Raw genomic sequence first — 17,459 nt, forward strand, 5'->3', positions numbered from 1 at the left:
TTCGATTTTACAAACATTTATCCTACTGTGTGAGGGGATGTGTTTATTGTGCTAAGTGGTGAGAGAGATTAAAAAGCACACTCACCACCTTCAGTACCCTATTATTATAATTCATAATAATGATATGGGTTGTGAGGCTAGATAACTAAAATTTTTTCTAATACCATGACTATTAGCTGTCAACCAAGAGTAAAACTTATTGATATGGCAGAGTGAAATGCAATTGAATTGATGTTCTGAAAACGGCATATTGCTTTCTAACTTGGTTAAGTTCAGCTGTTCTTTAAATCTGCATCTGCAGATTAGCATAGGTTTTGGTGCAGAAATTACATAATCGCACTTTTATTTGACTCGTTCATAATTGCATGTGTGCACATTGAAGGAAGTGACCCAATACAGAACAACTCAGGCAAGATTTTGCCAGAAATGAAGAGAAAAGAGAGACCGTAGTTGTCACAGCATGCTTTCTTGATTTGTTTTTTTCTTGAAGAAAATAAGAATAGTAACATTTTTAAGTGTTTGTCTAGCGTTATTGAGAGAGCCAGTGCAATTAGCTAAGCAGTGGTCCCCTGCTCTATGCTGCTATTACCCCTCCTCCTCTACCCTTGAAGATCTCAGTCCTAGAATCCTAGAGTTTTGTGGATGCTCACTCACCTCTCTGACAGCGCTGGTGACTCCCCCCCCATTCCTTTTATTCTTGTCTTTTGTTTTCTTTAACATTGTAGTCATTCTCATTATACTCTCCTCTGCCTCACAATTGAACCTTCCCTTTTAACCAGCAAAGTAGTGTGAGTAAAGCAAACTGAGCAAGCAGGCAAGTCTGAAAACATAAGCTTCATTCCATGCAAGTAGTTCCCTCTTTACCAGTAGAGTGACATGTGTTACATCCTCTGTTCTCTGGAACCAAGATTGTTCAATGCAAGTAGTCCAAGTTGATTTGACTTTGTGTTGAAGCTAGCCATTCTGTTAATTGTTCCTTTGGTTCTTCTTTCTTCCTGTGTAGCATTTCAGAGTAGTCTTCCCATTCTGGATTCTCATTATTTCTTAGGGGCAGTAATAGTCCATTTCATTCATATAGGGACAGCTAGGTGTGTAGCTGGACCTGGAGTCAGGAAGGCAGGAAGGCTTGAATTCACCATAGACACTTAGTAGCTCTGAGACCCCCCCAGCCTTCCCCACCCCCCGACAGATCAGTTACCCTGTTTACCTCCATTTCCTCATCTATAAAATGAAAATAGTACCTATCTCTCAGGGCTGTGATAGGGATAAAATTAGGTGATAGTGTAAAGTGCTTCACAAACCTCAGAGTGCTATAATAAATGCTAGCTGTTATTATTGTTATATACCATAGTATGTTTAGCTGTTCTCCAGTCTTTGGGTACCCACTTGGTTTCTAGGTTTTTTGTTTGTTTTGCTACCACAGAGTACTTCTATTACCTTGATAGAACAAAAACAGAACCTTTCTTTTATCGACCTTCTTTAGGATGTGTGCCCGGTAGTGCACTTGTTGGGTCAAAGTTAGAAACGTTTTAGTGACATTTCTCACCTAGTTCCAGATTGTTTTCTGGAAAGGTTAGACTGATTCATAGCTCCACAAATCGCATGTATTAGTATTCCTGCCTTCCCACAGCCCCAGTGGAGATTGTTTCCATTTTTGGTTTTGGGGTGGGTTTTTTTTTTTTTTTGCCAGTTTTATATGTATGTGAGGTGAAACCCCAGAGTTGTTTTAATTTGTCTTTTATTTGAACCGTTTAATTTCATCTGAAAATTGTATCCATATCGTTTTACCATTTATCTATTGGGAATGACTCTTGGTTTTTTATATGTTTGTGTTAATTCCTACGTACCTTCAATATCAAAATTCCCCCTACCCTGCCCCCCCCTCCAGTTTCTCTTAACTGTTTTGTTCAGTTTTAAGTAGTCATTAATCAACATCAACTTTTCCATCATATTTTGACTAGATGTTTTACTACATGTGTTTTCAATTCTCTTAAAGAAATTCCTTAAAGTGAAGAATGGGACGTCAAAATCCATGTTGTCTGTGGTGTGTCCTGATTCTTTCTCCTCACTTTATAGAGGCAATGTGGCTAAAGTTGGTTACAAGGAAGAATAAGAACTCAGCCCTCCAGATGGGCTGTGCAGTTAGAAACTTTTGTATCTTGGTACCATCCTCATTTATTGGTGAAAATTTAGTTAATTCATCCAACAAAGTGGTGAGAGTTTAGTGGTGAGATTAATAATTTACATTGCATGACCCAAATCTGTTATACGTTCATTGATGATGGTAATGTCAGAAGAGAAATGATTCCATAGTTTGAAAAGTGGTAATAAAAATTAATATAGAGGTCTTTATTCAGTCCAGCCGAACTTTTCTTCTAGGTAGTTTTCTCTGTGTTATGTGTGTGTGTGTGTTGTATGTTTAATATCATTAGTATGATGGGAAATTGATGGCTCACTTGAGTAAACTAACTTTTCATGTTAGTATTTTTACATATGACATCTGTGGGTTTTGTTTTGTTTTTTGTCCATCATACAGGTATTTCATGCATGGGGTTTGCAAGGAAGGAAACAACTGCCGCTACTCCCATGACCTCTCCACTAGTCAGTCTGCTATGGTGTGCAGATATTATCAGCGAGGGTGCTGTGCTTATGGAGACCGCTGCAGGTGAGGGCCTGCTATTCAGTTTCTGCCTTATGCATTTAATAAATTAAAGGCAATGTGGTATAGTGGATAGAGAACTGATCTCCAAGCCAGGAAGATCTGGGTTCAAGTCCCACCTTTGACACATTGGCTAGGTGACCTTTGAGTGCTCTGGGCAACTCTAGGATTGTAAGGTGCCACCATGCTTTGATAGAGGAAATTCCTCAACAGGAGCTTCATATACCAAGGAAATCACAGGTACAATCCCAGTTTTTAATAAATAATGTAGATTTTTTAATGTCTTACTTACAAATATGATTACAGTGACTTTGATTCAAGTCTCTTTGTGAGCCTACAGATACTTGCCTAGCTTGATCCAAAGTAGAAAGAAAATAATCAGTAATTTAACTTTTGTCTTGAGAAGCCCCCATGAGAAGAAAGGAGTATTTCTTTAAACCAGGTAGTAGTTTCTTTTCGAAATTTATTGATACATTTTGTTCTGACCCAGCACACACTTTACAATGAACATCAAAACTTCTCCCTACAAATGCATTCTCCAAAAGTTACTTTATATTTACTGTCATATTGGACCAGAGTTTTGTTACCTTTCAATATTAGCTTTATTTGCATTATTGTAGTCCCTATTTTATTCTGTGGGTTCTACTTTCTTTACACTGGATCACTTTCCTAAAAAGCCTTCCATGGTTCTAAGGCTTTCTCCCATCTTTCATCCCTTACTGTGTAGTGATAATCCATTGCATTCTGTACCACAATTTAAACCATTTCCCATTTTCTAGATAAATATTGTGTCCTGCTTTTTTTTAATTACTGATTATCCCATTTTAAAAGATTTAAACAACAAAACCAATTTATATATATATATATATATATGGCATCATTAACACTAAAAAAAGATGAACTTTTACATAGTTAGTACTAAAACAACTTCCCCTTTGTCCTTTCCTATTCTTTTGTCTGTTCTCTCCTTTATAAATTTTTCCTTTTATGTAATAATGCATATGTTCTGTTTCTTCTATTGTACTATTTCCTGAAACCTTTTTTTTTATTAACACATTTTTCTCTCTTATTGCAGTCCATTGTAAGAAGCTCCATGGCTTAGTTAATAAAGAGCTGGCCTCATTCAGGAAGACTTGGAGTCAGGTTACATAGTTTTGACTTTCCTGGCTGTGTGACCCTGGGCAAATCACTTAACCTCTGAGTGCCCCAGGCAACTCTAAGATTATAAACCACTTTGTATCTACGTTGGTAGAGGGAGTTTTCTCACTGGGAAGTACTGGAATATTGCCTCAGATAGTTACAAGTTAATGCAACATCTTTTAGGCTGAGATTATAGTAATGTCTTCCTTATAGAGGCAGAGCTAGGTGGCACAGTGGATAGAGTGCCAGGCCTGGGATCAGGAAGACCTGAGTTCAAATGTGGCTTCAGGCACTTATTAGCTTTGTGACCTTGGGCAAGTCACTTAACCCTGTTTGCCTCAATTTCCTCATCTATAAAATGAGCTGGAGAAGGAAATGGCAAACCACTCCAGTGTCTTTGCCAAGAAAACTCCAAATGGGATCATGGAGAGTCGGACACAAGTGAACACCACCACCACACAGAGTTGTAAGGATCAAATGAAATAATAAATATAAAGCACTTTGCATACATAAAAATGTGAGCTCTTACTATGCCAGTGAAAGCATAGGTATACATATGGATCTATCTGTCTGTCTATATCATCAGTGCTAACTTTTAAAATTTATGGAAGGATGTATTTCTTGCATTGACATGCCAGAGTTTGACTTTTACATTTAAGATGTTCCTCGTTATTTGCTATTACAAAGCAAGTTCCCCAAACCTTAGATACTACTTTGATACTTTAACTAGAAACCTTATTTCCATAAACTTGAAAAGTTGGCAGTGACTTTCTGTAGCAAAATTATTTGAATGGATGAATGGAATAAACATTTATTAAGTTGCTTATATATGCCAGGCATTCTGTGCAGCATTTTACAAATATTATCTCATTTGATTCTTACGACAATCTTGGGAGGTAGGTGCTATTATTATCCCCACTTTACTGGTGAGGAAACTGAGACAAACAAAGGTTAAGCGACTTGTCCAGGGTCACACAGCTCGTAAGTGTCTGAGGCCAGATTTGAACTCAGGTCTTACTGAGTCATTAAAATCATCCTGTTAGAGCCTTTAATTACATTTGTATACCACATGACAAATGATAAATTCAGAGAACCCTGGGAAACTTTGTATGAACTAATATAGAACATAGGACTTTTAAGTCCTTGTTTTTTACTTTTTTTTCTTAAATGAGTTATTTGGTTTTCATGGATAGAATATTGTTCATTCTCCTTACTATCATAATCTCAACTATCTTCTAAACTAACTTAGAGGATAATAATAAAAATGTTTCTATAACTATCTTTACATGACTATAAAAATCACATCATATATTAAATGGGAAAGAAGCTAATATATTGAAAGTTAATTTGGAATTTATGATAAAGTATGGACTCATTATTTTTAAAATTCAAGTATCTCCTATATGCAAAACAGTTTCCTTGGAAAACAAAGATTTGAATACAGGCCTTGCCCTCAGGAACTTAAAATTGGGAAGAAGACATATACAAGTGAATGTGATTAAAAAAAAGAATGCACAGGAGAGGTCTAGACAGTGTTAGGTAAAATTTGAGATGTGAAAGATCATTGGGGGTTGGACAGCAGGGAGTAGGGGTAAGGTCAGGAACAGCTACATGGAGAAAAGGAAAGACTCCAGTAGGCTGGAGGGGAAAGGAGAGGCCATTCCAGTCATGAGTGGTAGTGTGATCAGAAACATAGTAGAACAAGATCATGGAACTGAAGAGTTAATAATGTCATATAAGACAAGTCTGGAAAGGTAGGTTGGGGCCAGATATTGCACGGGGGTTTGGATCTCAGTATCAAGAATTATATTTTATCATGTAGTTAAATGGGTCAACAGTCACTCTAAGATTTAGGTGACTATAAATACATAAACATCTATTAAGTGCTTACTACATGCCAGACACTATGCTAAGTGCTGGGAGGGTGCTGGTATCATCAACGTATACAAAGGATATTTTTTTAAAAAGGAAGAACAAAAACTAAATCAATAATACATCAAAAAAAATGAAAATAAATGCAATATTCCCCACCCATGAACTTTCTGTTTCTGTATAGTAGAGGAGGAAGGTGTGTTCTCATATTTCAAAACTTTATAATTACTCTTTTCAAAACTTGTAGTCATTGTTTTAGATTCAGAAAAATTTCAGCATATTTATTGGGGGAATGCTTCCTTGAACTTCCTGAAAATGATTATGTTAGGGCAAAGAAGAAAATTCACCTTATATGAAAACAAAGTATCTTGATAAGAATTGCAATAACATTTTTATAGCTCTTCCTAGTTTTCTCGGCTGCTGTATCACTCTGTTGACTCAACGAACTAGTTCATTTAAAACCTCCATTGGATGATGGGCATGTACTTATTTTTTCCCATTTTTTTGTTGCCCTAAAAAAAGTGCTGCTATGGATATTTTGGTATGTATAGTACCTTTCTTTATAAGAGCTTAGCATTTAAACACTGAAAACAGATTGAGGGTTATTCAATGACATTTTCCCCTTCACCCTGACTTGTGATGGATGCACTGCCCACAGTGCTTGTGCAGGATGCCACCAGCCAGGCTGTTGCCTGAGACTCCCGGCCCTCTTGCAGTTCATCTAGTACCATAATTCTATATGCTCAGGTTTACAGATTGGACTTTTAAGAGTTTACTACTATTTGCAGACCTTTTAAAGCATTGTGTAAATGCTCATGATTAGAGACTTGGAGCTTATAACAAGTAGTAAAAAGAATAATTTTATAGCAGTAATAACCAACATGTCAGAAAAGTTTGAAATTTTATTCAGTACCCTACACCCACACTTTAGGTATACAAAGAAGGAAAGCTGGTTCATTCTCATATCTTTCTTATGGATCAAGTTTGGTCATTAAAATTTTATAGCATTCATTTTCAGTTATTTTATTGTTCTTTCCATATGCTTTGTTGTAGTCGTGTGTTTTCCTGGTTCTTTTATTTCTTTTTCTATTACATAAATCTTGCTGTGCTTCTCTGTACTTATGGTATTCATAATTTCTTATAGAATGTTCCATTAGATTTGTATATCACAATTAAAAAAGTTTATTATCTCTTAACCATTAATTAGAGTGTTCTGCCACCAGATGGCAATGGTGCCTCAGAAATGGCCAGGTAGTCATTAAATAGGAAGGCTTTTTGCCTTCCAGGTGTCTTGCTTGAAGTGAAAGTAAGTCTTTTTTCCTGTGTTGCAAGAGTAGAATTTTTTTGTTAAAATAGTTGAATTCAAATGACCAAGCAAGGTTAAAGATACACTGCCTAATTCTTACATTCAAAGAAAATAATCTAAGATGAAGGTAACTTTCTCCCTTATCACAGTTTAATTTAACACCCAGATCTTATCCCAAGACTTAATTTGAATGATTCTAGCCTTTTGCTAAATTATTTTCTTGGAAGTTAGCAGTCATTCATTAAATCCTTCTGTTTGCAAACTGTTGTGTTAAGGCAGCAAGGGGAAATGTAAAGATAGTTTAAAAAGGGGCCCAATTCTAAGACTTCAGGTGACTTGGTAGAGTCCATGTGCATCACAGCTGTTGGCTTTGTTCTTTAATGAGTCTTCTGACTATCATGGACTTTGCTTGGCCAGAAGTTTCTTGGCCCTGTTTAGAATCAAAGAATATTAAAGCTAAGGTTGAAAGAAGAGCCTTAGATACTATTTTATCTAAAGTTTCTCATTTTACAGATGAGATCACTGTCTCATCTTCCCAGTTTCTTTTTCTTAAGTAGTATGAAGAAAGTACTTCTTGGGCAAGAAAGAGCCTTTCCACATCTATCTCATCATTCCACCTCTTTTTATTGCCATAAGAGTTAGTTGCAGAATATTTTGTGACTTATAGAAGGTATTTTTTTTCTTGCTATTATCTGCCAAGTATTGTACCTCCCAAGTAGTTCTCTAACTTAACTCATAGCTTGATGTATCTCAAATTTTACTGATAGCATTTTTTTTCCTTTAATTTTTTTATCTTTTGTTTTTCATGTCTGTTTCATTTCCAGCTATATCCATCCTTCCATACTCAGGGGAGAGGGAGGGGAAAACAAGTCCTTAAATCACTCCAACACATGAGCTTGTGATTTGTAATGGGGACATGTCCTTTCACTTTCAACAGGAGATAGAAATATATTTTCTTCAACTCATCCCTTGGGGGAAGCTCAGACATTAATTTTAATTACGTAGTAGTCCATTTGGGGGTCATTGAAGTGGGGAGAGTTGTGTTTATTACTTCACTGCACTCTACCCATGCTTCTCTGAATCCTCTTACTATTCAGTAATATTTCATTGCATTCATATATCTTCAGAACAAGCCATTTTATAATACTGTTTACTTGACTAGGATCCTAAAGTAGTTTTGTGATTTGTTCTAAAGCAGTTGTTTCAAACTTAAGTGTTATGTTTGCCTTGTATCACTCATCATTTCTAAAGGGAAATGATATTGAAGATTTCTGCAGTAGCTCTCTTTAAATTCTTCCTCTTCAAAAAGACTTATCAATATGATTACATATTCCTTCAAATAAAGAGTAAGGCAGGGCAATTGGAGAGCCTTTCTTTCTCCTATGTACAGGGAAGGTATTTCTTAGAGGGAAAAAAGAGGAAGTTAGGTTAGAAACATGGATTGAGGTAGCCAGATACATAAAAGAATATTAGTACATGCTGACATCTTTTTGCATGCAGATTGAAAACACATGCCAGCTGTCTATTCTGGAGAGTTTTAGCTTGGAGGAGCAAGCAAGATACTTCATTGTTGAATAGTATAACATTGCTTTGTGAATATATCTCACAATCAAATTCAGTGGGATGGTTTCATAATTCGAACTATTGGAAATTGGTTCTCCAGATTAGAGTTGAATTTCACCAATAATGAACTTACAGCAAGTATCTCTGCCAGTGTCCTGTTTATCTACATACTGACTCCAACCAGACAATGATAAGCATTTTTTTTTATTTGTTAGATATGAACATACCAAGCCATTGAAACGAGAAGAAGTGACTGCTGCCAATCTAGCTGCAAAACCCGACCCGCTAGCCTCTTCGAGCCTCCCAACACTGGTTGAACCACTTGCTGAAGCCAGTACTGGTGAAGCTGAATCAGAAAATTCAAATTTTGCAGCTGCAGGAGCAGGTGGGGAAGACTGGGCAAACGCCATTGAGTTTGTTCCTGGGCAGCCCTACTGTGGACGTGGTAAGTATTTCAAAGGATAAAATTAAAGCCGTTGGGTGCATAATAGTTTGTCAGCTTATAGGAGTTTTGACATCCCTCCTGCAATCTGGGATCTGTTTGGTCTAATCAAGTTTTTAGAAACTAGGTTCAAAGCAACATGAAGATAATAGGAGGACATCATAAATCACTGATGAATTCAACTTGTTAAAGAATTACGAACTTATAGTGTCTTGTCCTGCTGAGAAAACAGAAGTATATTTTTCATTCATTTGAGGTTAAAAAAAATGAACTGGAAAAGATGCTGTGGGGGTTCTAAAGTAAAAGTTCTTTTGTACTGTCTACTAGCCAGGAAGATGTGCATTTGCAATTTTTTTTTTGAATGTATTTTTTTACCTTCAAAGCCCTAATGTAAAAAATTCAAACATGAACTCTTAATTCTCTTAACCATTTCTTAAATGTTTCCCAGCAGCCCCTTCCTGCACTGAAGCACCTCTGCAGGGCATGGTGATTGAGGAAGAATTAGAAAAACAGCAAACCAATGTAGAAATGAAGAAGCAGCTTTGCCCCTACGCAGCAGTAGGAGAATGCCGTTATGGGGAAAATTGTGTTTACCTTCATGGGGATGCCTGTGACATGTGTGGTTTGCAGGTTTTGCACCCAGTGGATGCTGCCCAGAGATCACAGCATATAAAAGTAAGTCAACAAGGAGGCTTAATACATTAGTGGAACCCTCACTTTTCAGACTGCTTCACAACATGGTGGTTTCTTTCTTTTTCATTTTGTGAACCAATAGCATTTTGACCTTTTAAATAAAATTAGAGGTATTTCATTGGTCCTACCTACAGTTTTGTTGTTAAGCTCTTGTTCTGAGAGATGTTTTCTTTTCTGTTTGTGCAATATGGAGAACCAAGGGTACAGAGGAAGAATGGGGAAATTGGGTAGGTTCCAACTTCTCTGGAATCAAGTCTTCACAATATAATACAGATTTTTTTGTCCATTCTCAAAATATCAGCTTTACCTTTGTTCAAATGTGAAAAATAAAAACACATTTTTAAATACAAGCATATGTGGTTTGGGCATTATTCTCACTATTACCTCCCATTGGTGTGTATATTCAAGAATTAACTCTAGTTGATTGTATATGAAATTAGATCACAAACTCCTCAAGAGTAAGGGCCATGTCTTACTTTTATATTTCCCCTAGTTCAGGGCATTGCAAGATGGTTAATAAGTATCAGTTGAATGAATTGCTAGGTTTTTCTCCCTTATCCTTTCTTCTAGTCTTGCATTGAGGCTCATGAGAAGGACATGGAACTCTCATTTGCCGTCCAGCGCAGTAAGGACATGGTGTGTGGGATCTGCATGGAGGTAGTCTATGAAAAAGCCAACCCTAGTGAGCGCCGCTTTGGGATTCTCTCCAACTGCAACCACACCTACTGTCTAAAGTGCATCCGCAAATGGAGAAGTGCTAAGCAGTTTGAGAGCAAGATTATAAAGTAAGGGTCTTTTCTAATCTCGACCAGGAGGGTACAGTAGTAAATACATCTTATGCCAGTGGACAAGACCACATTTAAATAAAACGTATTGTAAAACTCTTAATAAAAATAGGAATTTTTTCCTTGTATTCCAACTAATGTCTTTGTTGGCAAGATGGATTCTTATTTGGATATGGGAGCTTTGTGTAACATTCAATGGGGTAATTATGTATTGAGTAGATTTTATTTAACTGATAGCCAGTTTAAGGGTAGTTCTGATCCTTGTATCCCCTAACGGGCCTATCACCATATAACTAATCATCTGCCACCATTTAGATATTCTCATTATTAAACAAAACTGCAAAGTCCATAGAGTAAAGATACAAGAAATAAATTCATTTAAATGAAAGGAAAAGGAATCTGTTTGAAATGTCCTTTTAACCTAAGTTATTTTGAAATGCATCGGCTAGCCACAGAATAGAATTCCTAACCTATGTCTTATCTGAAACAAAATGGTCCAGAAGAGCTTCCCATGTGTCTTCCAGTGATGCTTTGAATCTACCAGGATGTCTCCTAGGAGAAAGGGTCCATAATGAAGAATTTTACATTTACATTGTAACCTGTTCCCTTATTTTCCAGGTCCTGCCCAGAATGCCGCATCACATCGAACTTTGTCATTCCAAGTGAGTACTGGGTGGAGGAAAAAGAAGAGAAGCAGAAACTCATCCAGAAGTACAAGGAAGCAATGAGGTAGGAGCCCTGGGGCCTTCTCCCAAATGCCCCTGGCCACTCTTGGAAAGAACAGTGCCTTTTCATACCTTTACATCACTTTTACTCTCCTTCCTTAGCTTTCCTCTCCAGTATACTTTACCATCCTTGGCCTAATTCTTGTCTTATCAGGCTGTGTTATAACATGGAACTCAAGGTCCATGCCATAGGACATTTCTCCTAATAGTACTGATTTACTGAACTGTGCTGTGGGGGTGGAGGAGGTAGTGTTTGTTTTGTTTTTGTGAATCTGCATTTGTTTTTAATAGGTGTGTGTGGGAAGTGATGGTAAGAGAGGTTAGATTGTTGATCTCTAGGGTCCTTTCAGTTCTGGTGTCCTATGATGTGATAAGATTTTTTTTTTCTTCCCTGGTTCTAAGGAGCTAAAATCACTAAATAATATAGTTCTGAAAAAATTGCTTATTTCTAGCATTTCTCCCCGTATTGTATACATACTTAGAGGTTATGTCATAGAAAGAATGGGACAGGTGAGGGTTATATAGAGAATCACATTCTGTCCCATTGCTGTTTTAATAAATTAGATGATAGATTTAAGGACTGTTTTTGATTTCTGTGAGGTAAGTTGTGCAATTTTTTCCCTCAGCAACAAACCATGCAGGTATTTCGATGAAGGACGTGGTAGCTGCCCATTTGGAGGGAACTGTTTTTACAAGCATGCGTACCCTGATGGCCGTAGAGAGGAGCCTCAGAGACAAAAAGTGGGAACATCAAACCGATACCGGGTAAATCTTATTCTTTATTAAGAGGGGAAATGTCATTATTTGTTATCAGAGATTTTATATTGGAACCAGGAAAGGAAAGAGAAAGATTGCTGCTATGTAGGAGCATAGGTAGGCCATATCTGCCCTATTAGAAAGAGAAAGGGATATGGAAAAGAATATAGTAATTTTTCCCTAGCATTCTAAGCAACAAACAAGTAGCTAGAGGGGAACAGTTATTATGAAAGCCCCAAATGAGAAGTTTGCTTCCACATGCCCATTGGCATGTTGGGAATTTTGCCTAGATTAGAGGACATTGATCAGCAGTGCCATCCCTACCATGTCCACCATATCTCTTACAGGCCCAAAGAAGGAACCGCTTCTGGGAGCTTATTGAGGAGAGGGAGAGCAGCAACCCCTTTGATAATGATGAAGATGAGGTTGTAACCTTTGAGCTGGGCGAGATGTTGCTTATGCTTTTGGCAGCAGGTGGGGACGACGACCTGACGGACTCTGAAGACGAGTGGGACTTGTTTCATGATGAGCTGGAAGATTATTACGACTTGGATCTATAGCACCTTTCATTGGAGTTTGGACTTGTCTGCTCAGCCTCAGACAGTAGCTATTTCCTGTGGTGTTGTGGCAGTGCCTGTGTTTCTCTCCTAGGCAGGCCTATCAATTCCAGGTGCTGTTGTAATAATTTTTACCCCCAGGGTCTGTCTCCCTTTCCTTCCCAACTCCCTGCCTTCTTCCCCCAGGAGTGTGTTGTTTTCTCTGTTAAAAAAAATAACAAGAAATAAATCTTAAAGTTAGTTTTTGTAAAATGAGTTTAACTGTCAGACAGTTAGCTTAGGGTTTGTTGCATCATCTCTGTTTTCAACGGGATTCACACAGTTCCAGGTTAGTGTTTACAGAACTTCCACACTCATTATGAAGAGCCCAGATACAAACATGAGCAATGGCCATTCTGGGGGAGGGAGGGTAGGGGGAGACAGGAATAGGGGCGTGGGATAGGGGAAGGAATCTAAATTGGCCAACTAGTCTTTTGTCACTACCTGACATAAGAATGGTTACTTCAGATTTCTGGTCAGATCTCTACATTTGGCTGTTTTCAGCTCTGTTCCCCACCCTGTAATTCCACCACACGCACTTGTTCAATTGTGGTTTTGGTCTCTTGTTTACTTGCACATAACTTACTACTGGGTAACCAGAACCAGGTGCGAATGTGTTCAGGTTTTAGTGTGTTTAGCATGAAAGGAAAACTGTTTGTATGTGAAAGGAGAGAAGTTTATTATCAAATAAATTGCAGAATTAGGTCTCAAGGGCTGGGAGACTTGGGTGGCTCTGGGTGTGGTTGTGTGTGTATGTGTGTGTATGTGTGTGAAAGCAAGCTTTCATCCCTATATTGGTGTATTTCATCCTGGTATAGGTGCATGAAATCTAGCCTCCAGTCAGATGGGAAAATTGGTTTAGTGGTCTCAGCCCAGTCTGTGGCAGATACTGATCCTAAAGGACACAGAGGTAACTTGATATTTGGTAGTCACAAACATAGCAGTGCTCGCTCTCTCTGTCTATATAAATAGAGAAGTGGGGTTAGCCCTAGAGTGGCACCATCTGGTTATCCAGAATAACAGCACAGTTTGGGACTCAGTCACATGGCTCACTTTATTTAGTATTGTATACAATCTTGAGCCTCTCCAACTATAAGGCACTTTGGGAAAAATCTTTGTTCTTGTTTGAGAGGTTTGGGGATTTTTTTTGTTGGTTTTTTTTTTTGGTGGGTATTTGCCTTGTTCCACCCCTAAGCTGTGCAGGTAGCATAGTATGACTCAACATCAGTTTGCAGTACTAAGCCTTCATTAAGGGGACTAATCCATGAGAAGAGCTCAAGTAAGTTGTTACCAGATTCCTTAAGGAGGAATTTTAGCTTTGTAATTCATTGCTCTTTTTCTTGAAATAATTCATGGAGGCCCCATGATCTGTCCACCTACTGCTCTGGTTCCTTGGACCCACCCATCCTTTCACTTTAAGATAAAACAAGTAATTGTTGCAGAGGTCTCTGTATTTTGCAGCTGCCTTTTTGTAAGAAGCACTTTTCCCAAATAAACAACAGAAAAAAAAATAAACAAGTAGTCTGTTTTTTCTTTAATGAATCAGTTTGAAGTGTATACCCAATTGTTCCCTTATTGCCATTTAGTCTTTGATCCCTCATCAATTAATCATATTCCTGTTGATGTGGTTTCATTGAGAAAAATGCCACCTTTCCCAATTTATTTGGCCTTCTGAGAAAAGTATATGAAATATAAATAGAGAGAACGAAAACGCTTTTAAGAAGCCTGCCGGCTGAGACCACCAAACTATTCCAGGTTGAAAAGAGTTGCAAGATGATCACTGTAAGTAGAGGCCGTGTCCCTTTGGAGAACAAGGCCGAGGCCACAGCGGCTCCTTGCCAAAGGGTATTACCCATCTTACGCTAGCGTGTGCTTGTGGCATGAGCATGGTTCACGTCCTTGGCTAACTTGCAGGTGGGTCACCAACCACATGCTGTACTTCCACAATGTATTTTCTGGTAGATCACCCCTTTTGCTTTATGCTCCTCTGTATATGCATATATTCTATTTTAATAAAATAAACTCCATTCCCGCGTTCCTTCACTCATGGAAGGAATTCAGGTAACTTTTTTAATTGCATGTTTGTGAAAATGTAACTCAGCTTTAACATGTATAGAAAAATTTATGCTGTTAAAACTGCCCCCACATCTAGCAAATGCGTTTGTTGTGGCGGCCATGTTAATAGTTCATTCTTGACCAGCCATGCAGCATGTTGCTGAACTTTATATAGCCAGAATGAATTTACTCCCCTTCCCGGCAGAAACAGATCTGCCTTTTGGCTGCTAGAATCTGGCATCAAGTCATGCTGGGACTCCCATCCCACTTCGGAAGCGAGGTGAAGAGCTAGGCGATCCCATTGACAGGATGATATGGTTCAACCTCTACTACTTTCTGTAAGGTCTTCATGTTTACATTGTGCTTTTAAAGTTTACAGGGCACTTTATTCATTTGATAGGAAATCAGATGACCATTGTTACAGATGAGGAAACAACTCACAGAAGCCAAGTGACTCGCCCTTGGTCACTTGGCCATTAAATGTCAGGTGGGATTTGAATGTAGGTCTTCTGACTCCCAAGTCCTGTACTCATCCCACTACACCACATTGCCTCTTTCCAACCAAAGAAAGGTGCTGTAAGTTAGAAGAAGCTGGCTAGCTAGGATCAAAGTCCTTTAGCGATCACGTAGGCATTTCTGGGTTTATGGGGGAAATGATACTGTTAATGAGGTTTTAAGTGAGCAGTTATATTTAGGATTTTACAATGAAATGGATGCTTAGGTTCTGATTCTGAAAGCTACTTTTCCATGGTCATTCTGATTTCTACTGACTGCAATGAACGTGAGTTTTTCCTTCTCCAAAGCCATCTACCACAGCTTGGCAGCTACTGTTGTTATGACTAACAATAATAAAAATAAAAATAGCATGTGGCGCTTTTATGTTTGCAAAGCCCATTACAAATATCTCATTGTATCCTCAAAACAGCCGTGGGAGGTAGGTGCTCTTATTGTCCCCGTTTTATGGATTGGAAAACAGGCAGATGAAGGTTAACTGATTAAGGCACACAGCTAACTAGTAAGGCTCTATGGCTAGATTTGAACCTCAGGCCTTCCAGACTTAAGATCCAGCACTCTCCACTGTACTATCTTTCCGCCTAGTGAAGGCTGTAGAAGGAAAACAGAAGGGAGAGATGCTACTCTTCCTTTCTTCTCTCCTTGAGGTATCCTAAGCTAACGTATAGACCAGTTCTCTACAAAGGACATGAACATAAGTCCCAACTCACTCCTTGTCGTAGTGACTTTAAATGAGAAATTATCCATGATGATTCTATCCACACGTTGTCCATAAGGTTGGTTAAGTCTCGTCTCATTACATAAATATCACAGTAATGCATTTTAAGGAAATGAACTACACAGGACATGCACAATTGTTATTGTGGAATTTAGTCTTAACATGGATCAGAATCATTTCCAGATTGTAGTGGCTCAGGATGAGAAGTTATGGGAGACCTCCACTTCTGCCTACTTAAGGTATACCCATTTGAAATTTTGCCGCCTTCATTCTTGCCAGTTTGTATTATTCCCCTTCCTGAACTCCTATAGCATGTCTGTATGACCTGAAATGTCACATTCTTCCTGAGGTTATTTATGGGCATGTCATATGGTAGGTACAAGCCGATTGCATCATGTTCTTGCACAGGAGAAGTACAAAAAACATTACCAGCAAGTCACAGACTGGTTTTGTAGGAGAATGAAATAACAAATGAGCAGCCTGAGTGATACGTTGGTACCCCACCCCCAAGATAGTGAAAGGAGAGGTTAACCCTATGGAGAATTTATAGACAAAACTAGCACAGAATAAGAGGGCTTGAAGACCTCACACTCTCTAGTGTCACTAATTCTGTTCTCCACCTCTGGTTCCTGTTGCCACAATCAGATTCCTGCAACCACTGCTAACAAACTCCCATTTTCCCCTGGAACAGCCACCCCCACCCCCCAGTGTCATGTGATAAAGCAATGTCAGCTGAATGCAAAGCATATGACAAATAGAAATCGAGCTTTGCTCAGATTGTTGCAAACTACAGTCTATACTTGGAAAGAATGTAGGTTCTGCTTCCACCAAGTGTATGAAATTTGACGTGTTATAGTAGAATAGGAAGCCATTTTAACCCACTACTCTTATCAACACAGCATTAAGACTTAAGTGAGAGCAAAGGGTGATAGGGATTTGACCATTGATCCAACCCAAGAGCTTCAGAGTCTGAAAGGTGTTGCATGGGGTCTGAGAAGTCTTGAAGAATTGGAGCTGAGACTGGCAGGACATTTGCAGCCTTTGTGTGCTAGTGCTGAAGACAAAATGCCTCCCGTTACTCCTGTTTTAGGATCTGGCCTAACACCACTCTATTAAGATTCGATTTGAGGATGAAATGAGACTCATAAGTCATTAGACAAAAGTTTGCTTAGTCCCAACACAGCAAGGATGTCTAAGAAGGATACAGTGACATTTGGGTTCTTTAGATTCACTTCCTGTAGGCTTGTCTGCCAGCAAGGCAGGGCATGGTAAGTCACTTAAGTATTGCCTTCCATCTAGTCCGATCCAGGTAGGTGGGACTTTTTATGCACACCAGGAAGCTGCATCAAGGAAGGTAGGGGCTGATCATATCCCTGGGACAATTGTTGTCTTTTGTTCTCTTTTAGGGGGAAAATTAGTCCCTGTTGAGGGGAAATGGATGAGGAGAGATGATGGGATAAACCTGGTCCTCTCACAGGTGGTAGTAGATGACAATGTCAGTATCATCTTGGCTCTGTGTCCATTTTGGCCTGCCCTGGTGTCCTCTCAATCTTCCTGCATTTTAACCTGCCATCAGGAAGGCTGCATGTACCACCGTCCAATTAGAATCTATGCTGGGACAGCAATACCTGTTGCA

General features: G+C 38.6%; 1 protein-coding gene across 3 annotated transcripts in view; it reads left to right on the forward strand.

Moving 5' to 3' along the window:
* MKRN1 (makorin ring finger protein 1) overlaps window positions 1-14,602 on the forward strand; it is a 30,027-nt gene extending 15,425 nt beyond the window's left edge. Inside the window, exons 2-8 of one of the 3 annotated variants that reach the window (XM_036760965.1) lie at window positions 2,537-2,665; window positions 8,756-8,985; window positions 9,431-9,657; window positions 10,246-10,460; window positions 11,079-11,189; window positions 11,812-11,950; window positions 12,289-14,602. In XM_036760965.1, the coding sequence (XP_036616860.1) occupies window positions 2,537-2,665; window positions 8,756-8,985; window positions 9,431-9,657; window positions 10,246-10,460; window positions 11,079-11,189; window positions 11,812-11,950; window positions 12,289-12,501 (1,264 nt within the window). In that variant the 3' untranslated portion in view covers window positions 12,502-14,602. The remainder of the gene's footprint in view (window positions 1-2,536; window positions 2,666-8,755; window positions 8,986-9,430; window positions 9,658-10,245; window positions 10,461-11,078; window positions 11,190-11,811; window positions 11,951-12,288) is intronic. The other 2 variants (XM_036760967.1, XM_036760966.1) reach the window with 2 other exon arrangements.
* The last annotated feature ends 2,857 nt before the right edge of the window (window positions 14,603-17,459 follow it).

The sequence above is a fragment of the Trichosurus vulpecula genome, chromosome 5, assembly GCF_011100635.1.
Source record: "Trichosurus vulpecula isolate mTriVul1 chromosome 5, mTriVul1.pri, whole genome shotgun sequence".
NCBI classification, from domain to species: domain Eukaryota; kingdom Metazoa; phylum Chordata; class Mammalia; order Diprotodontia; family Phalangeridae; genus Trichosurus; species Trichosurus vulpecula.